General features: G+C 42.2%; 1 protein-coding gene across 42 annotated transcripts in view; it reads right to left on the bottom strand.

Annotated features, from left to right (window-relative positions):
• neb (nebulin) overlaps window positions 1–22,103 on the bottom strand; it is a 284,616-nt gene that overhangs the window by 210,394 nt on the left and 52,119 nt on the right. For all 42 annotated transcript variants that reach the window (XM_041201321.1, XM_041201334.1, XM_041201338.1 and 39 more), the window contains 9 exons: window positions 19,693–19,797; window positions 16,366–16,473; window positions 12,986–13,297; window positions 10,535–10,741; window positions 9,699–9,803; window positions 8,633–8,740; window positions 5,068–5,379; window positions 3,994–4,200; window positions 2,501–2,605 (listed from right to left, as the gene is read on the bottom strand). In XM_041201321.1, the coding sequence (XP_041057255.1) occupies window positions 2,501–2,605; window positions 3,994–4,200; window positions 5,068–5,379; window positions 8,633–8,740; window positions 9,699–9,803; window positions 10,535–10,741; window positions 12,986–13,297; window positions 16,366–16,473; window positions 19,693–19,797 (1,569 nt within the window). The remainder of the gene's footprint in view (window positions 1–2,500; window positions 2,606–3,993; window positions 4,201–5,067; window positions 5,380–8,632; window positions 8,741–9,698; window positions 9,804–10,534; window positions 10,742–12,985; window positions 13,298–16,365; window positions 16,474–19,692; window positions 19,798–22,103) is intronic.

Genomic DNA, 22,103 nt, shown 5'->3' with positions numbered 1-22,103 from the left:
TTAGCTAGGCCAGCATTGGTTGCCTGGCCTAAATGATCTTGAACTGAGTGGCTTGCTAGGCCATGTCAAAGTTTTTTTTAAATTCATTCATGGGATGTGGGCATTGCCGGCTAAACCAGCATCTATTGCCCATCCCTAATTGCCCTTGTTCGGAGGGCAGTTAAGATGGGTTCAGATGGGTCTTTACAACAATTGACCAAAGTTGTCATGGTCGCCATTACTGAGACTAGCTTTAGATTCCAGATGTATTAATTGAATTTAAATTCTACCATGCTGGGATTTGAACCCATATTCGCAAAGCATTAGGCTGGCACCTCTGGATTACTAGTCCAGTGACATTACCAATATGCCACCTTCACCTCCAAAAGAGCTTGAAAGTTGATTGTCATTGTATGTCAGGTTGAATTGTAAATTGCACTAAATTGCAGTCTTGTTATCAAAAGCAGATGAGATCAGAGCACAGCTGGATAAACTTGAGACTTGAGAATCCAGGCACATGTAAAGCAAAAAGGAAAACTGGAGACATCACAGCGGGAACAATGTGATCTGCTGAAACAAATCTTTTTCTCCAATGGCCCAGAACTAACAGTCATAACATTCCCTGCTCAGTCAAGGAAATATTTCTGTACCACTCAACTGTCTCAAAACAAAGTTCTATACAGCAATGGGCAGTGCTTTCCAAAATCCTGAATCAGTGACAGAGGGCAGAATTTTGCCCCTGGTGGGCATGCAGGCCCCACCAGCTCGGCGGCGGGCGGACAGCCAACTCCCGCTGCCGAAACAGAGCCTGCCGCTATTTTGAGTGGGCGGGCCACTTAAGGCCCACCCAGCGGCCTGCCCGACAGGAAGCGCTACGCGCTTGCTGTGCGGTTGGGGGTGGGGGGAGGGAATCCTCATCTGTTAAAGTGCGCTCTTTTGCGCATGCATACGAAAGAGTGCACAGCTCCCTGAGACTAAGTGCTGTCTCAGGGAGATTAGTGACAGTGCACAAAAGTTAAAAAATAGAACAATAAAAATATTATTAACATGTCCCCCTCATGTGACAATGTCACACGAGATGGGACATGTTAATAAAAACAACATAAACTTTATTAAACTTTTTAAAAACGGACATGAAACCTCATGCCGCCAGTGGATGAGGTTTCATGTACTATCAGGAGCACACTGGGGCTCCTGGCCTGCCCGCCAGCCTTAAGGTTGGACGGGCAGGTCTTTAATGATCTTAGTTAGCCTGTCAATGGCCTTAACTGGCCATTGACAGTTCGGCGGGCAGACAGCTGATTTCGCTGTCCGCCCCCCTTCCTAAAAATTTAAAGGGACCGGGATGACATCGGGGGTTCCTCCCAACGTCACTCCGTGTCATTTGCCCGTCGGCGAGCGGGCCCCACCCCCAAATCGCCAATGGGAAAATTCTGGCCAGTTTTGCATGCCATTTTCTGATAAGTTGCCAGCTGCGTACAAGGCCCCATCAGTGATGTAAGGCCTTTAGAAATTTTTCTAGATAGAACCATAGAGGTTTACAGCCATTGGTCCATCATGTATGTGCTGACACATTGCTCAAGCAATCCTAAACTTATCTTATTGTTTTGCCCTCTATGAACCTCTCTTCCTTCAAAACTACTTAATTGACAAAGCAATTTAATTAAGTGCTTTAGAACGTCCTAAGATCGCGAAAGCACTGGATAATTGTTTGTTGTTTCTTTTCTGTTTTCTAATATTTATCCACATTTCCCTTAAAGGATCTAATTGGGTAGATTTTCAATTCACCACTTGTGTAGTAATCCAACAGAATGGATTGCCCACCTGTTATAGACCCTTCCTGATTTACATTCAATCGATTCCAATGGAGTGAAGATCAGGTGGTTTCTATAATGGTGGACATGCATTTTACTATATTACTGGCGAAGCAGCGAAGATAAAATCTATCCCAATGATCTCTGCCTGATGAACTGACAGGGTCTTCCTCTGCCTGTCAGAGGGTGTATGTTTATTCTCAAATTTAAAAAGTTTGGATAGCCATTGGCATTTGTTACAATGCTTTTATTCATGAAAATCCCAACAGTTTTATTATAGTTAACAAGTTAACTTCTGGGTAAAATAAATTCTAATACTGACACTTTCATTATTAACACCCCCATTGTGGACCTGCTCATTTAGTTGCATTGCCAACATGTAATGAGCTTTCTTTTCCAAAGGAAAATTAGACTATTTCTATCATTTGGGCTATTTTGATAGATATAGAAAATGGGCAAGAATACTTAGAGATTAATGGATACCTAGGAGTTGCAGAAAGAGCATATTTCAGAGGAAATCTACCACAAACTTTGCTCTTCCACTGCTGGGTACCAATCTCGTTTTTCACTTCATGATGCATATTTATTCAGTTTTCTTTCATACATATAATCAGCAGCAGTTACCAGATGATGTTACCCTGGTTCAATATTATCCTTATTCAGTGTCATCCTTGCTACGTAAAATCTTTACTTCTCTGGGTACTTACCTCACTTAAATTTTGAGCATTGATCTTAGCCTGTAGAAATGGCGGATAATCAGGGGCAATGGTATACTTGTGTTTCACCTCTTCACCGGACTTTTTGTAGCTCAGCTAAAAGCAAAGTGGGAAAATCATTAGTATTTGAATCAAAGCTAACAGATTCACAGTGCTGAACTAAAACAATTGTTTCTGAAGAGCCTGGATATCTGTAATAAATCGAAGGACCCACAAGTAAGTTGGGATTCCCTCGATTGACAATTTTCCCTCATGATTAAAATAAATACATGCTTTGTGTTCATTATTGGTCAACAACCACATTGTCTGATAACTTTTACTGGAGAATCAGGGTGCCAATCAGTGTTCATCACACACAAAAGTAAAAAATGCTGGAAAAACTCAGCAGGTCTGACAGCATCTGTGGAAAATGCTGTCCACAGATGCTGTCAGACCTGCTGAGTTTTTCCAGGGTTTTTTGTTTTTATTTCAGATTTCCAGCATCTGCAGTATTTTGCTTTTTTCTTAAGTGTTTATCACAAATTGATAAAATCTTGGAAGATGACAAAATGAATTTTTATTTATCCACCTTACCATTTTTCATAAATTTGCTGCAGTACAAACTCAGTATAAGGGTTTGAAACAGAAAGTCATCCATCAATTTATTATAATGCCTAATAAATGTGTTATCAAAACATAGATCTTCATTTGCAATTGCTTTTCCTTCCTTAAATTTCTCCTATAGTCATCTATGAATATAGTGAAGATTTCTGTCTCTACAGGACATGGGAAACACTGAGTTCCCTGGTGGAGCAAAAAAGAAATAAAAATGCAGACCCATGACATCAGATCCCTGCCGTTACTATGTTAACCTGGGATTCCCCAAATAGACTGCATTGGGTGTGTGCTTGGAGTAGAAGAGGCCAGCATAATCATTCAACTGAGGTGAGATTCTCATACCTTCTCACTCTCTTCATCACCTGCCTGTTGGGTATCCTATTGGTGAGGGGCCTGAAGAAACCTGCCAATGAGTTTTGACTGGGGCTCTCATACACTGGAGGTTGTTGGAGATAGCCCCAGGATGGATTGACAGCGTCAGGTATATCACCATATTTGGGGCACTCACACCAACCACCCACCACCAACCCCACCCTTTCCCTTCACCACCCCATCCCCAAACCTCCAAATGGTCGTTCGGCTGTTAGCCAGGAACATAATGTAGGCCTCTCTGGAGTGTGAAGATACTCTTGTTTCCTGCCCTTTTTCTGGCTCTAGGTCCAGCCAGGGTGAGGTTTGAACCTGGAATGCATCCTGACCATGCTAATGGCCCAGGACAGTAAATTCAAGGGCAAGCTAACTTCATATGGTGTAATGGTTCTCAAGCCCCAAGCATGCAAAGTTGAAAAACTACACTTGTATTTCAACATCATAACTTTTTTTGCACTGTGTCATCAGAAACACACGAGTAGAGTCCACAGAACTGAATGTAAGACAAAAGCACTTACATCACTGAGCTGCTTTGTGTTACTTGTGGCAAGGACCATATTAATGGAGTCAGGGATGCTGGTAAACTTGAGCGTGTCTGGATGCTGACGGTATTTATGTTCACTCAGGACTTCTCCTGCTTTCTTGGCCAGCTCCACCTCTAGAGAGCCAATAGGGATCCAGCCCATGCCCTTTTGCCAGCAATTGTAGTCCTGTTTATACAGGTTCTGGAAAAAATGAAGATTTGCAGAAATAATTGAGCACATTTTACAGTATCAAATAGGACAAGATGCATGTACAGCAAAGTGTTATGTTCTAAAAAGCTGTGAAGGCTGGAATACTTGGAGCTTTGAAGACTGAGGTCAATATGCTGTTAAGGGTATCTGGGGATATAGAGCTAAGGCAGGTTAATGCATTTGAGATACAGATCAGCCATTCAATTGGGGTGGCAGGGTGATCTTGATAGACAGGTCATGCCGTTACCATGGGAGCAGCTGGAGACCGCCCTCCATGGACTAAAGAGCACCCAAAATGGAGCCCCTACCTTCATCCAGAGCCCATTGGGAGGCCACCAGATTTCATTTAAAGTAGCTCAATTGAGCTCCAGGCGAGCTGCTCCTCCACTATATTTCCCATGGCTGGCACACCGCCAAGATCTTCCCATGCCATTTTGCCAGCCTTTCTACCCCACAATCCATCTGTAAAGGCCTGGTAAAACTTAGCCAATGATTTCCATTGTTGATCCAATACTTGCTTCCAAAACCATTGACTCATGTATAATTAATTCCTTGCTCTTTTTCAAATTGTGTCATTCAATCTTTAATATCCATCTAAATCCCCAAGCAAGCAGATGTTGTTTTGAAATTTCATTTCAAGGGGAAGAGTCCTGACAATAAAGGCTTAGTGTTGCAATGGAATGACAGGTCAGGTTATGAGCTCAAGCTTTTGGCATGGGCTTTGCACATAAGACCGTCTGCCCAGAGATATGACTGAAACAAGCCAAAGTACTGGAGACCAGCTGTTCAGGCTGGAAGTGGAAGTGCTCATGAATGAGGGAAAGCAAATCTTATTTCTCATTTAATGTGGTGACTTACATCACTCTGTATGTTCATCATGTTCTTGGACAGCTCCACATTCATGGCATCTGGAAGATAGGTGTAGCTGTGGATCATTTGCCGATAGTTACTGTTGCTGGCCACTTCCTGAGCCTTCTTGGCAGCGCTAATATGGAACATGTCTAACGGTGAGTGATATTTGGTCTTGCTCTTCTCATAGTCTTTCTTGTATTCACGGTCAGACTGAATCTTGGCTAGGTGCATGGAATGGACCAGCTTAGGGTCATCTTGCAGGCTGCGGAAACCAACGAGTTTCCCCTTCTCCTTCTCGTGGGCCTCTTTGTATTTGTACTGGAACCAATAAGAATGGGTTTAGAGACATAGGTTTTGAGCTTTAAGGTTCAGTCACTAGAGTTTCCTTATAGAAATCTGTTACATTAATAATCCATATATTAGCATACATTTACATTTTGATTTGATACACACTCACACCTTGTACTTGCGGTGAATGGAGGACCAAAGGCTGTATAGTTTGGGATTTCAAAATTGAAGTTCTAAGTGACATGAGGGAGAATTTTTTCCAGGGGTGGACTCAGAAGAAAGTGAGGTTTAGAGGAAAAAGGGGGTATATGGATGAAGAGTGATATAGGGAAGTGATTGGCTGAAAAGTCAGTTGATCTTTTGAGGAGATGGTGGGAGTGGCTGGGGTTTGTTATTGTGATTGTCAAGATAAAGGGCCTCATTGCAAGGGATAGTAAATCCTTCCACATGTGTTATCCAAAAATACAATCCCATTTCCATATCGAGCAATACATGAATGAAGATCGAGAATTTGGAAGTTACATGCATATTTCCAGATACTAACCAGGTGTCTAAGGCTCCAATTTGGCAAGAAGAAAGTGAACACTCATTCCTACCCTCCTCCTACTGACCCAGGCTGTATTTCCCCTTTGAAAAGTCTTTATCTTCCCTCTGTGTATACCTTGTTATCCTCCAACTGACCCATCAAGGTGCTCGTTGTTGCCTTCTAATGGGCCACAAACTCAACTGTCCAGTCCTGCTCTTTTGTTGACCTTACACCCTCCCACACCTGCTGACAGCTAACTTTACCAATTTCCTTCCTGTGCCACTCACTCCTCCCAATGCTCACTCTGTGGGCTCTGCCAGTGGATCAGCTCTCACCACCTCTCTCCACATCGCCACCCAGAACCATGAACTAGATACTTGCCATCCTTGAGCTTATTCTGTGTGAATGCATTGACATCCTGACCTTATTGGAAACATGGAAACATGGTGATGTTACCTTCAGGCCTAATGAAGCCTCCCCTCCTGGCTTGTACCTTCCACCACTTGCCCAACCCAAATCACCATGGTGGGAGTGTGGGTCTTATCAATAAATCATACCTCAGTCTGTCCCTTCACTCCTTGTCACCTTCTCCTCCTTTGTTCCACCCCTTTCATTTCTCATTTAAAATCCTCATTTTCTATTGCCCACCCAAGTGCCATGCCAAATTTCTCACTGCGATATCTTCACTGCTTTCCTTACTCAAAACTTCTCAACCTTGGGGATTTCAACCAGCATTTCCACCCAAAGTGCTCTCTCTCTTCTCTGAGACAATTGCTATCCCATACTGCTTTAATCTTTCCCTCCCTCATATAAACCCCTATACATTTATTCATTGTCACACTTTCGAGCTTGCCATTGCACATGGCTTCACTGAGTCCTTGGTTTCAACCACAGATAAAAGCCATCACTTATCACTTCCCTGCATCACTCTCCATCCAACTACTCCTTTCTTGTCTAAATTGTATTTCCTTCTGTGTCCACCAATGGAAAGAATTCTCCCCCATGTCAGGTTTAACTTCACTTTTGAATTCCCAACTGTCTAGCGTTTGGGCCTCCATTCACCACAACATTTCCCACCAAACTGCAGGTCATCCAACTTCCCTTCCTAGCTCCAGTGGTAGCTAACACTGTTAATTGTTCCCTCTCCTCAGACGTTGTCTCCCTGCCTTTAAACTTGCTGTTTCATTTCTCTTTTATCAAAAAATATACTCATGACCTCTCCATCCTTGTGATCTACCAACTCATCTCCAATCTCACTTTCCTCCCCATTGTCCTTGAAAATGTTATCGCTTCACAAATCCACGCCCATCTGTCCTGAAACTCATTTTTGAATCCTTCTGATCAGGTTTCCACCTGTACCACAAAGACACGAATGACACCCTATGTGTCTGTGACTGTGGTAAATTGTCCATCCTGATCCTTCTTGGCCTATCTGCAACCTATGGCACAGTTGACCACACTATCTTTCTCCAATGCCTCTCATCCAACATCCAAGTGGGTAGGACTACCCTTGTCTGATTCCATTTCTGTTTAAAAGAAAAATACTATGAATGCTGGAAATGTGGAAGAGTCATACGGACTCAAAACATTAACTCTGTTTCTCCCTCCACAGCTGCTGCCAGGCTGCTGAGTTTTTCCAGCATTTTCTGTTTTTATTCCATTTTTGTTTAATCAGTCATAGCCAAGGAATCATCTGCAATGGTTTCTCTTCGAGCTCCAACACTGATACCTCTAGAGTTATTAAGAATATAACCTGGGTTCTCTCCTATTTCTAATGTTCATGCTGACCTTCAACAGCATTACTGGAAATTCAACATCAGGTTCCACATGTGTGTTGACAACATCTAGCACTACCTCAACACCAACTTTCTCGACCTATGCACTGTCTGTAGTTCGTCACAGTGCTTGTCCAACATCCATTACAGGATGAGTTAAAATTTCCCCCAGCTAATTATTGAGGAGGAAACCATTACTTTTGTTCTCCACCCCAAACTCCATTCTCTAGTTACCAAATCCAACCCTCTCCCTTGCAACTTTATGAGGCTGAACCCAACAATTGGCAACTTTGGTATCGTCCTTGACTCCCCCCCACAAGATGAACTTCTGATCAAATATCTGCTCCATCATCAATACTTAGATCGGCATTTCTCCAGTCCTCCACAGCTTCAAAATACCTAGGCTCTTTGCAATTTCTTTCCTCACCTTCATCTGTCAAGCCTTTGTAGCTGATTAATTTAACTAAAATTTTCTTTGTCTCCAAAGTATCACTCATCTAGCTCACAACCACTGGAAGTTTCACACTCCCCGATCAAGACTGTTAGAAAGCATTCACTAAATGTCTCTTCCATTATTTGATCATCATGTACAACTTGGCAATCTCTCCTCTCAGAGGTTCCATCTTGCTATTAACAATTCTCTTTTCCTGATATGTTTGTTAAAAAAATAAAATTCCACCATTATTCTATAGTTCTGAGTGCCAATTACTCCTTCCACTTTCCCTCCGCTGGCTTGTTCATCGGAAATCTGTCCAAGCAATCTGTCATTTTAATTTTTGTGTTCTGACTCACATACAGCACATCCACCTGCAGAACCTTAACTTGCTTTTGTTCTTATTTCATGTTTTTCAGACACATCTGCCTCTCCACCATGACAAACACTTCTTTGGACATTAAGGAAAGGATCACAGATCTGTGAGCATTTATTGAATTTTCATTTATGTCAAAAGCCATGCTTCACCGAATGTTTTTGGGAACTTACATCACTAGCAATACGTCTTGATGCTTTGGCTGCAATGATAGGGATGGCATCAGCCTTAAGGTGATATCCTTTAGCGAGTGATTTCTTCCAGTCATCTTTATAGCAATTCTGTAAAAGATTAGAGAATCTCTAATTAAAATACACTATTTATTGAAGACTTAAATATTGGCAACTTCCACCCACCGTAAATAACTGTAGAAGTAATATGAATGAAGTATGATTTCAAGCATAGATTTTGAATGCTCTATTACTAACTCGTTTTGGTTTGCCATTTCTTTAGTTATCCCCACTTGTGCTGTACAACCTTCTCCAGCTAAGCCAGCTAAGGTGGTGGGAAAGAACCCAAATCTTAGAACTCTACCAATTATGTCCTATAACCAGATACTAGACTGGTTGATGCAGCCGTGGTTGAACACTTAGGGCCAGATTTTTGAACATGGTTCTGATGAAAGGTCATTAACCTGAAATGTTAACTCTGTTCCTTTCTACAGATGATGCCTGACCGGCTGTGTTTCTCCAGCATATTTTGATCTTATTTCAATTTTCTAGCTACTGCAGTATTTTGCTTTTTTATTATTATTTAAAAAAAACTTCTGCTGGACTGCTTTAATTAACAGGCCAGCTGAAGTTGCATCTATCGAGCATTTTCAATAGGGTTATTTGTTGACATTTTCCTAAGGGCTATTCATTATGATTGCTTGGCTGAGTTTCAAATGCTGAAATTATCTCAGTGAGGTCTACCGTTGCTGATAACAAAATTCCATTTGTTGTTAGATTTCTGTACTTAAAAAAAGACTTAATATAAGAGAAACTTAAAAATAATGTAAGAACAGGTTTGCAAATGTTCAGACTGTGTCTGATAAAGCATCTACTAAGGTGCTTATTCCCCAACAGCATTGTGCTGCAGAAACTAAGGTGGAACAGGGATTGTCCTGTAAAAGGACAATGAACACTTGATCCTGATTCAGCAATGCTGTCCTAGTCCTCAAAAGGTTAATATGGAACATTCTATAACACACTAGAGGAGTTACTCAAGTCAGCAAATGCCTAGGGATATGATCCTTACATCACTGAAGTTGAAGGCATTCCATCTAGCTTGAATAAATTGTGGAACATCGAATGGCAAGGTGTACTTGTGCTTGATCTTCTCCCCTCCAGATCTGTATAGTTTCTGTAAAATAAAACCAAGTCAGAACAAGAACAACAACTTGCACATGTACTGTATGTTTCATGTGGTAAATGTCATAAGGATTCAGTGTTAAATGGAGACAGGGAAATCATCCAGATCGTCATCAAATGTGACAGATCTTGAGGAGAGTTTTGAAAGTGGGTTCTGACATAATAAGGCAGCGGTGTTCAAGAAGGAAGCTCCAAAGAGTGGGTTCAAGATGCCTGAAGTCTCTTCCACTAAAGGTCTATGTGGGACTTCATGTGAGACAAAATACAGGCAACTATTAGCCAGCGGTAACTAGCAGAAAATCCATTCAGTGTCATGTGTAGCATCACTCCTATATTCCACTTCATATTTTCCTAGTGCCCTTCAATGGGTTTGTGAAGTGCAAAATACTGGTCTTACATGCTGATTCATGGCCTAGCACATGCTGATATTCCAACTCACCAATTGATTCTTTCAGGTTTTGGCAGCTCCCTTGGGTAAGATGCATCGCAGAAACGCAACATATTATGGAGGATTAGAGGTTGAAACTGACAAAAGCTTTCCTTGCCCAAATTAAACCTACTTCTCATTGAACATAGAGTGGTACTGACATCAAAGGAAATGGGCAGGAACTCCCAAATCATCCATCGCTGAAGCATTATGAACAGGGGCACAAACCCATTGAAGGGCACTAGGAAAATGTGAAGCGTAATATCAACATTGATATTCAGTGAAGGACCACTTACGTCATTAAGGTGTAGTGCATTGGCTTTAGCCAGCACCATTTCAACTGAGTCAGGCACGCTGGTAAACTTGAGTTTGCCTGGTGGCTGTCTATAACTGTGCTCATCAAGTGCCTGTCCAGCTTTCTTCACTGTCTCCAAATCTATCGAACCAAGTGGACTCCAGCCAATGCCTTTGAACCAGTTGTTGTAATCAGATTTGTACAGATTCTTTAAAGAAAAAAAAAATCATTGTAAATGTAGAATAGTAATCTTGCCATAACTGCTTCCAAATGAACAGTAAGCATGTTATTCAAGTGACAGGAGATTCTGATATAGGTGATAATTTTCCTAATAATATTGATAAATACCACTTTAAAAATGTTCTGGAATTTTTCACAGAAGTGTACAGTAAAACTTATGAACTCTAAGATTTCATAATCTTATGGAGCATGGACTTTCAACAGGCAGAACTTTGGGTTACAGAATTGGCCTAAGCTTATAGTGAACATATAGGAACATAAAACGATTTACAGTGCAGAAGGAGGCCATTCAGCCCATCATGCCTGTGCTGGCCAAGAAAGAGCTATCCAGTTTGATCCCACCTTCCTGCTCTTAGTCCATAGCCCTGTAGATTACAACACCTGAAATTAAATCTAAGTATTATTTAAATGCAGTGAGGGTTCTGCCTCTGCCACCCTTTCAGGCAGCAGGTTCCAGATCCACACCTCAGTCTGAATGAAAAGATTGCTCCTCATCTCCTCTCAAACCCTTTAACCAATTACTTTAAATCTTTGCACCCTGGTTATTGACCTCTCTGTTAATGCAAATAGGTAATTCCTATCAACTCTATCTAGGCCCCTCATAATTTTATACAGTCCGATTAAATCTCCCTCAGCCTTCTTTGTGCAAAGGAAATAACCCCAGCCCATCCAATCTTTCCTCATCGCTAAAATTCTCCATTCCTGACAACATCCTCATAATCCTTATTGTAGTCTCTCGAATGTAATCACATACTTCATGTAAAGCGGTGACCAGAACGCTGCATAGTACTCTAACTATGGTCTAACTAGTGTTTCATACAGTTCTATCATAACCTCTTTTATACTCTAAGCCTTGACTGATTAAAAAAAAATATCCTGTATGCTTCCTTGACCACCTTATCTACCTGATGTGCCTCTTTCAGGGACCTGTAGACATAAACTCCAAGGTACCTCTGTCCTCTAAACTTCTCAAAATCCTACCATTTCTTGTCTATTCTCTTGCCTTGTTTGTCTTCCTCTAATGCATGATCTCACAATCTTGCCAATTGAATTCCATTTGCCACTGTGTCCCACATATGCTCCTATCCAGCAAGACCCTCCATGTGTCCATGTAATACTGTCTTTCCGAATTTCCCCCGATGTAATTAACTCACCTCAGGAAACAGGCTTTTGGGATCGAATGCATGTAGAAGTTAACAAGCTATAAAGTGAGCAAGTAAGCAATTGTTCAATTTTTAAGAAACATTGAGTTAGAGTGTTTCATGCATTCACCAACACAGATATGAGAGAGTTACGATGGTCTTTCATTTAATGACAGAGATAATTTAAATGATTTTATGCTTCACCAGCGTTGATTTCAAGTTCATCCCTGCTGGACAGACAGACTTTCTTCCTCATTGGCTGCTGCATGTACTTACTGCACTTCTTGCTTCTCCTGGATTCCCCGGAGCTGACTTGACCCTTTGTTCCACTGTAATTTATGTTTGTTAATGTCTTTGCTACTTACCTCTGTAACCTCCTGCAGCTCTACAACCCTCCAAGAGTGCTATCTTTCTCCAGTTCTGGCACTGTGCATCCTGATTTCCTTTATCTTACCATTGACTGCCATGCCTTAAGATGGCTATAGGCCCTAAGCTATGGAATTGTCTCTGAAACTTCCCTAACTGTCCACCTCCCTTTCTTCTTTTAAGTATTTTAAGATAGTTTGTGGTCCTTATATACTATCCCTTTGGTTATGCTTTTAATTACTGTCCTAAAACCTCTATGTGGCTCAGTGTCAAATCTCGTCTTTTAATGCTTCTGTAAAATGCTTTGGGATGCTTTACTATGTTAAAGGTGATATATAAATGAAAGTTGTGTTGTTGATTAATCTTGCTCTGCATCTTGGTTAAGGCCTAGTTCAGAGCCATTCTGAATGCTGGAAAATACCAAGAGCTAATTTATCTATCTCTAAACATTTCTCTTATTAAGATTTGACTCTCTGACTTTAAGCAAAGAAAGATGAGTAACTTTCGTAGCCTTACAACTTCATTTAAAGCAATTTCAGAAGCTACGGTTTACAAATTCTCTGCTTATTTGATCCGCATCCCTCTCTACGTATACAGGCACACACAGTGAGCCAAGCTGAAGTGCTGAATGGCCATTCTGCTCGGAGATTAAAGCCTGTTGTGCTCAACACAGAGAGAAAGCAAGAATTAACATTGTGGCTTACGTCACTCTGTATGTTCATCATGTTCTTGGACAGCTCCAAGCTCATTGCATCTGGCAAATACGTGTAGTGGTGGATTGGATGCCTGTAGTTGGTGTTGCTGACCGCTTCCTGAGAATTCCTGGCAGCAGTAATGTTGAACATATCCAGCGGTGTGTGATATTTGGTCTTGCTTTTCTCATAGTCTTTTTTGTATTCACGGTCAGACTGAAGCTTGGCTATACGCATGGAATGGACCAGCTTAGGATCATCTTGGAGGCTCTGGAAACCAACATGTTTGCCCTTCGCTTGTTCATAGGCTTTCTTGTATTTCACCTGTAAAATAATTGTTCAAATTACTGCAGAAGATGTTAAAATACAAACACTCATCTCAGCGACTGAACAACCCCGTCATTAGAAAATAAGTACACACAAAGATAAAAGTATTAAGAACCAGGGCCTGGATTTTTCGGTCCTCAGGCACGCGCAATCGGTGGGCTCGGAAGCAGACGGAAAATGGGCTATCGGCTGCGATCGGCCCCCAACCACGATTTCATGCTGGTTGCCCAATTAACTTCCAGCCAGCATGAAACGCGCCGTGAGCTGCTCAGCGCTGCCGGGCTGGGGGCAGGAAGAGGGTGGGCGTCGATGTAACCGAGGGTGTGGGTGAGCGCCTGCGAGAGAGCTCTCTGAAGGCAGACAGCAGACCCCAGGGAGCTGCAGACCTCCACAGGCTAAAGGACATGACAAAAATGCTACAAAATATATCCATGCAGCACAATCAAGCCCATTCATGCCCCAGTTGAGGCCCTTAAGTGGACAATTAATGACTACTCAGGGCCATTTCCTGCCTAGCCTCAATTTTCAGGCCGGCAGGACAAGTTCAGGGACGGGGATGGGGGGGGAGCCTGAAAAGTGACCCTGCTCAGGCCTCTCTCAAGAAGGGGGGGGGGGGGGGGGGGGGGGGAGGGTGCTGGGATGGGGCATCTCCTTTCAACATCAGGCTTCCCGCCCTTACAAGGTTCCCCCCTAATGTGGGTGCCCCCATCCACCAAGCCTCACCTCCACTCCCCCACTCCGAGACCCCCACAATCACCTGGTCCTGAACGCCAAGGGCTTAGGGTGGAATCGTCCGTGCCCGCTGGCGTTGGGCATGTTCAGTGGCATGAGCAGACAATATGGCAGAAGGCCAAAAATCAGTTTCACGACGTTGTGAAACCAGTTTGCGATCGTCCACTCAGCCCGTCAATAGTGGGTCCCGTTGCCCACCATCGGAATTCGGGAACCTCACATTGTAATACATCAGCATGTCGTTATAAGGCTTGCCCGCCAGACTCATGGCCCCACTGCTGGATCATCCATTCACATCTGCGTGCATGCCAACATGGTTCACAACAGCATATAAAAGGTGTGCACTTAGCAGGCTGTGCTTTAAGGGGAACTCGGAGGTGAGCGCACAGTAATGTTGCGGAGCGCTCGCAAAGAACGTCTATTGGACTTCAAGGTTGAGGCGGGTGAGCACACAAAGGCTGCCCTGCAGTTGAGGCGACTTTGGGGGGGAGGGGGCAAAGGCTGCCCTGTGGTTAAAGGTACAGCACAAGCACGTGCGGGGTGGGGGTTTGGTGGGCGAGGGAAGCGGCCTCACATTAGGGAAACCTTGTATAAAGTGACCATTCCTCTGCAGCTGAGCCAGTTCAGGCACAGCCACATTGATATGATTGGAGCCGGGCCTCTAGCTTCTCTGCCCACTCAAGCAACGCAGAGACAAAGTGCCACCAAATGCTCCAAAACTTTTCATCCCCTCGGGCACAGACCACAAACTGATGAGCATTTTAATGGGCTGCAGAACAATTGGGATGACTGGGTATGTTGTACAATCTCCTGGCTAAAGCTGGCCATGGAGCAGCGCTGGCGGCTCACAGCCCCTTGCAATGTCAGCATCCCGGTTTGGACCAGTGTCCCCCATGGTTCAAGCTAACAGTGCAGCCTTGCAGCGCGGGTTAGGAGAATGCCTGCGCCTGAGCTGAGAGCACAGCATGCAGTCCAATGGGCAAAACTGCCGCCAGTCAGTCAGGTGGAGTGGGGTGGAGGTGGGGTTTCAGGCAGCCACGCAGCGCACTAATCTCTGGCCATCCAAGTGGTGGCCAGCACCCTCCAGGATGCATTAAGGGGCCTTCAGACGTAACCAAGAGAGGTTCTTAGTACACCCAAGGTAACCCACGTGTCTCTCTCTTTCATTCTACAGGAGGAGACCTTCAGGATCATGGAGCCTGGTCAATTAGCTGTATTCCTTGAGGTGCACAAGAGTGAAAATGATGCGGTCAACTATATCAAAAGCAAGGAGTTCCATTCGCTGAATGTGCAGCTGGTGTGAAAGAGTGAATGGTGATGCCCTTTGAACTGGCAGTGAGTGAGGCCTCTGTGGATGTGAGATGGGTTTGTAAGTGTGTGAGTTGAGAGTGATGAGAAGAGTGATTTACCCTGGCAGAATGCTACATCATTCACCTACAACATGGTGCCCCAATTCACCAACTCACACTTTCCGGAGGAAAATCATCCTGCTGATCCTCCAGAATCACAGAATTATCCCTTCGTATGGAAGGGGAATTTGAGAGTGAAATGGCTTTGGGTCACTCTTGGATGTCTCCATTAGAAGAGACCTGGATGTTTGCCCTCTTATTGAGAGCATGGCACATATGAAGATTATGGAGTAAGTAATGGTTACTCAGTCCATCAACCCCATTGCATTCAGAGACAAAAGCCCAGGGTTTCCTTGGAAACTGCTCCAACTCTGCCCTGTAATTTTGTCAGAAGTGCAGTAGAAATGTCCTTTACCTCAGGTTTCACCACCTTTTCAGCAAAGTTGCAACTACAAAGCTTAAGCAACTCCAAGGAAATTCTGGGCTCATGTTTATTAGCTCTATCATTAGTTACTTTCCACAGCTACTGGTTGATCTCCTACCTCATACACCACTAACATCCTTCCCTAACTTACCTGGAAAGCAATGAGACAATGATATTAATATTGTTACAATCCTCAATCCCCCTTCTCAACAGACATGGGCTCAGGTCCTTGATAAAGAATTGGTCCTATAGACCTGTCTCATATATAAAGCTTTAAATGAAAATTGATCAAATGCTCTGTCTGGGCATCTGTTTCACATATTCACTGCTCAGTGAGACTATTATTCTAATCTCTAACCTTGCACAAGGCTTGTGAATTTTATATTTTTGTCCTATTGTCCTATACCCATTGTCAAAGATCAATAACATCAACTTCATCGCTATCTTATCTCAAATTTATCCATAACCAAATGGCACAAAGAAAATAAAAAGATGAGTAACATGGAATGGGGAAGAAGTATAATAAAGTACAATTAAAAGTATGAATATTGTACACTTACATCACTGGCATTATGCCGCGCAGATTTAGCAGCGATAATTGGAATAGCATCGAAAGTAATATTACAACCCTTTGCTAAATCCTTTTTCCAGGCTTGTTTGTAGCAGTTCTGCAAATGAAAATTATATTTAATTAAATCATTCGGAAAATATTCATGTTGACAAGATTCAGAACTACACAAAATTATATGAAAATGAAACATCCATGAAACTGAGCTGGCATATTATTTGGTGGGCAGTGTGCACATTGATTGAGAAACTGTCTTATTCAGCCACATTGCTGACAGATAGAGCAGGCTATTGGTTATCACTTAGATCCACTCAGAGATTGCCAAAGTCACTTCCTCCAGGAAGCACAAAATACTGTTGCGTGCGATAAATTTGGAAAATTGAGGGATTTGTCGCTGAACGTATCATGTCAAATCATTTGTCCTGGTGTTGTGACTGATCAGCTGTAACACAGAATCATTGGCATGGATCTTAGCCTGCCATTCCCCCATTTCGAGAATTGTCATTGAGAAAATGTTGAGTCTATTATAAAGGATGTAATAGCAGAGCATTTGGAATTACACAGTCTAATCAAGCAGAGTCAGCATGGTTTCATGAAGGGGAAATCATGCCTGACAAATTTATTAGAATTCTTTGAGGAGGTAATTAGTAGGATAGATAAAGGGGAACCAGTAAATGCATTATTTGGATTTCCAAAAGGTGTTCAATAAGGTACTGCACGTAAGGCTACTTAATAATATAAGAGCCCATGTGTTGGAGGTAGTATATTAGCATGGATAGAGGATTGTCTAACTAATAGAAGACAGAGAGCTGGGATAATGGGGCCATTTTCAGGATGACAACCTGTAACTTGTGGAATGCCACAGGAATCAGTGCTGGGGCCTCAAATATTTACAATATATATTGATGACTTAGATGAGGGAAGTGAATGTACTATCACCAAATTTGTGGATGATACGAAAATAGGTGGGAAGGTGAGGATGACACAAGGAGTCTACAGAGGGATATAGACAGGTTGAGTGAATGGGCAAAAAAGTGGCAGATGGAATATAATGTGGGAAAATGTGAGGTTATGCACTTTGGCAGGAAGAATAGAGGAGCTGAATATGATTTAAATGGAGAAAGAATGCAGAAGGCTGCAGAACAGAGGGATTTGGGAGTCCTTATGCATGAATCCCAAAAAGTTAGCATATAAGTTCAACAGGTAATAGGGGAGGCAAAATGGAATGTTGGCCTTTATTTCAAAGGGAATGGAGTATAAAAATAGGGATGTCTTGCTAAAACTATACAAGGCACTAGTTAGACCACACTTAAAATACTGTGAACAGTTTTGGTCCCCTTATCTAAGGAAAGATATACTGGCATCGGAGGCTGTCTAGAGAAGGTTCACTAGGATAATCCCGGGTGTGGAGGTATTTTCTTATGAGTTAAGGTTGAGTAGGTTGGGCCTGTACTCATTGGAGTTTAGAAGAATGAGAGGCGACCTTACTGAAACATCTAAGATTCTTAGGGGGCTTGATAGGGTAGATGCTGAGAGGTTGTTTCACCCTATGGGAAAGTCTAGGACCAGAGGACATAATCTCAGACTAAGGGGTTTCCCATTTAAAGCAGAGATGAGGATGAATTTCTTCTCTCAGAGGATAGTTAATCTGTGGAATTCTTTACCTCCGAGGGCTGTAGAAACTAGGTTGTTAAGTATATTCAAGGCTGAGATAGACAGGTTTTTAATCAGTAAGGGATTCAAGGGTTATGGGGAAAAGGTAGGAAAGTGGAGTTGAGGATTATCAGATCAGCCATGATCTCATTGAATGGCAGAGCAGATTCGATGGGCCGAATGTCCTACTTCTGCTCCTACATTTTATGGTCTTATAGATGCATTTCTGGCTTCCGATGGGCTGATGGAGAGATGCTAAATGAAAGCCAGATGGTTCCTATGGGCAAGGAAGAGAACTTCCTTGGTCACTTTTAGGTAGTTATTAGTGCCAAAGTCAAGAGCAGGACCCACGGAGGTCTAGGGACAAAGGAACAGGCCATTCAGCCCCTCAAGCCTATGCCATCGTTCAGATAATTCATGGTGGATCTGTAGCTCAACTCCATGTCCCTACTTCCGCTCCAAATTCCTAATCTAACAAAAATCTAACATTCTCAGACTTGAAATTGGCCCACAATCAACAGAGAGAATATTCCAAATTTCTTCCCTCCTTTGTGTGAAAATATACTTTCTGACTTGCCTCCTATTACTACCCAATTTAGTAATTTTCCACATGCAGTAACTATAAGACATAAGCACTGATGGAGCATCTATCACTTAGATTCTATCAGAATTTTCCAAAGCCACTGCCTCCGGGTTGCACAATTTTGGGGGAATTCTAATTTTGAAACATATTTCTAATTGCGGAATCATTGGTGAAGATGAGTATACAGTAGAGATTACAACCAAGCAGTAAAAGGGGTTCATTTTGAACTTTAAGAATATCTTTGTTGCTTTGCACTTTTCTCAAATGTCACTTGAAGACCCAGTTACACCTGACAGAAAAGGAGACTTATATAACCAGGGAAGAGGCAGAGAGCAATGCAAACCTCCAGTACCTTGGAAATGGGAAATTGCTGCCTATGGTTACCACCCCCAGCATCCACTTCCCTCATAATGTGCTCAGCCCTTTTTATGATATCCCTCAAGTATTAAAGGGAAAAAGAACATCTGGAATTTGACACTAACTGCTACTACATCTAAGGAAAAAGTTTCAATAATCTGCTGGCAGAATTGCTTCGGGTATTAACAAGGCTTTTTTTTTAAATAGTCATCTCTGGGATGTGGGCATCATTGGTAAGGCCAACATTTACTGGTCATCTCTAGTTGCCCTGATTTTGATACAACCTAGTAGCTTGGTGGGCTACATCAGAGGGCAATTCAGGGTCAACCACACTGGAGTCATTTATAAGCCAGACTAGGTTAGGACAGAAAGTTTTCCTTTTCTAAAGGCCATTTATCAATAAGTTGACTCTTAAGACCATCTGACAGTATCATGGTTACTTTTACTGATGCCAGTTTTTTGTTTCCTGAAAAAAAAATTAAATGTTATTCAGGTGCAAACCATTGAGTTTAACGTCTGAAACAGAGATTGATTCCATCTGGAATTGAAGGCTGGGATTTTCTGCTTCTGTGCTTGTCAGCCGGTGATTTTACTGTCTGTTAAAAGGAGTGGGCCATTCAGCCCTACGAGTCTGTTCTGTCGTTCAGTTAGATTATGGCTGAGCTCAATTCCATCTGGTAGAAAAGATGCTAAAGTGTTTGAACAGATCTATTCAAGGATACTTACATCACTGGCATTAATAGCATTGACTCTGGCCTGAATAAATTCTGGCAGATCTGGAGGATAAGTGTACTTGTGGATGATCTTCTCCCCTTTAGCTTTGTAGTTTATCTAAATCACAAAACCAAACACAAAAATGTGAGACTATGTTACTGAAGAAATTATTAGCATTTTCTATTAGTGTTCTGGATAGGTTAATGGGGCTGTCAGCATTGGAAATGTACAGATATAAATAGGTAAATGAAGAGAGCAGACAAATAGTGTTCTTCAGAGATATGAGTCAATAATCATGTTGCACATTATTACTATGCCTCTGGGATTGTACCTAAATTATTAAAACACATAGAACCATGTGGACTGCTGCTATGTCATGCAGACCTTGAAAGTTTCAAGCCTGATGCTTGGTCTGTGCTCAATCAACATATCTCAGACAGAGGTGCAGAAAATGCACTATAGAGGGGGAAAAATCAAGCCTGGTTCCTCCTAGATCTCAAGGACAGTGTTAGGATTGCTTGTGATGCCCGCCATAGTGAATGGTCTATTAAACAAGCTAACAGCATATAGTGTTGAGGGTGATATGTTAGTTTGGATAGCGGACTGACTAACAAGAAACAGAGAGTCAGGATAAATGTGTCATTTTCAGGTTGGCAAATGTAACCAGTGGAGTGCCACAGGGATCAGAGTTGGGGCTTCAACTATTTACAATCTATACTAATGACTTGGATGAAGGGAACAACTGTATTGTAGCTAAATTTGCTGATGATATGAAGATGGGTAGGAAAGCAAATTGTGAGGAGGATATAAAGGGTCTGCAAAGGGATACAGGTAGGTTAAGCGAGTTGGCAAAAATTTGGTAGACAAAGTATAATGCCCATTTTGGCAGGAATAATAGAAAATCAGAATATTATTTATATAAAGAAATGCTGCAGAATGCTGAGGCACAGAAGGACTTACATAAATCACAAAAAGTCAGCATGCAGGTATAGCAAGTAATTAAGAAGGTAAATGGAATGTTGGCCTTTATTGCAAAGGGGCTGGAATATAAAAGTACAGAAGTCTTACTACAACTGTGAGACCATACCTAGAGTACAGTGTACAGTTTTGGTCACCTTACTTAAGGTGGGACATCCTTGCATTGAAGGCAGTTCAGAGAAGCATCGCCAGGCTGATTCCTGGGATAAAGAGATTGCCTTATGAGGAAAGGTTGAGGAGGTTGGGCCTGTACTCATTGGAATTTAGAAGAATGAGAGGTAATCTTATTGAAACATATAATATTCTGAGGGTGTTTGACAGGGTAGATAATGAGAGGATGTTTCCCCTCATAGGGAAATCTAGAACTAGGGGACACAGTTTCAAAATAAGGCCTCTCCCATTTAAGATAGAGATAAAGATGAATTTCTTCTCTCAGAGGGTCATTAGTGTTTGGAATTCTCTCCCCAATGAAGAGTGGAGACTGGCTCATTGAATATATTCAAAGCTGAGTTAGACAGGTTTTTGATTGACAAGGGAGTCAAGGGCTATGGGGACAGGCAGAAAAGTGAAGTTAAGGCCACATCAGATAAATCATCATAAAAGAAAAATATTGCAGATGCTGGAGACCTGAAATAAAAGCAAAAAGTGCTTGAAAAACTCAGGAGGTCTATCAGCATCTGTAGAGAGAGAAACAGGGTTAATGATTCAAATCTAATATGACTTTTCTTCAGAACGGAAGAAAAGCAGGAATGTGATGGGTTTTATGCTGTTGAAAAGGGCGGCAAGGTCAGGTGGAGCAAAAAGGAAAAGTCAGGGATAAGTTCGAAGGTGGGGGAGATTAAATTATAAAGACATCATGGAACAAAAAAGTGGGAATGGTAAAGTAGGTGTTCATAGCAGAGTAAAGGTCAGCACTATCTGAAAGCAAAATAGCAGAAAGTGTTAATAACAGAATAAAGGTCAATGCTGTTTGAAAGTAAAACATGAGAACAAGATACAGACTAGCACTAGAGGAAAAAAATACACAATGGAGGACAGGTTCATGGTCAGAAATTGTTGAACTTAATGTTGAGTCCAGAAGGCTGTAAAATGCCTTATCAAAAGATGAGATGCTGCTCCTCAAGCTTACGTTGGACTTCACTTGAAAAGTGCAGCAGGTCAAGGACAGAAATGTGAGCATGAGAGCAAGGAGGTGAATTGAAATGACAAGCGACTGGAAGGAAAGGGTTGTACTTGCAGACTGAACGGAGGTGATCTGCTAAACAAAACTTCCTCCACATTAAGAGGCCAAATGCGACTGGGTGGCCGCTTTGCAGAACGCATCCATTCAGTCCACAAATATGACCTCGACCTTCCAGTTGTTTGCCATTTCAATCCACCACCTTTTCTCATGCTCACGTATCTGACCCAGGCCTGCTGCAATTTTCGAGTGAAGTCCAACGCAA

This window comes from Carcharodon carcharias, chromosome 12 (assembly GCF_017639515.1).
Source record: "Carcharodon carcharias isolate sCarCar2 chromosome 12, sCarCar2.pri, whole genome shotgun sequence".
Taxonomy (NCBI): Eukaryota; Metazoa; Chordata; class Chondrichthyes; order Lamniformes; family Lamnidae; genus Carcharodon; species Carcharodon carcharias.
Note: the sequence above shows the minus strand (reverse complement) of the source record. Positions and strands in the feature narration are given on the sequence as shown.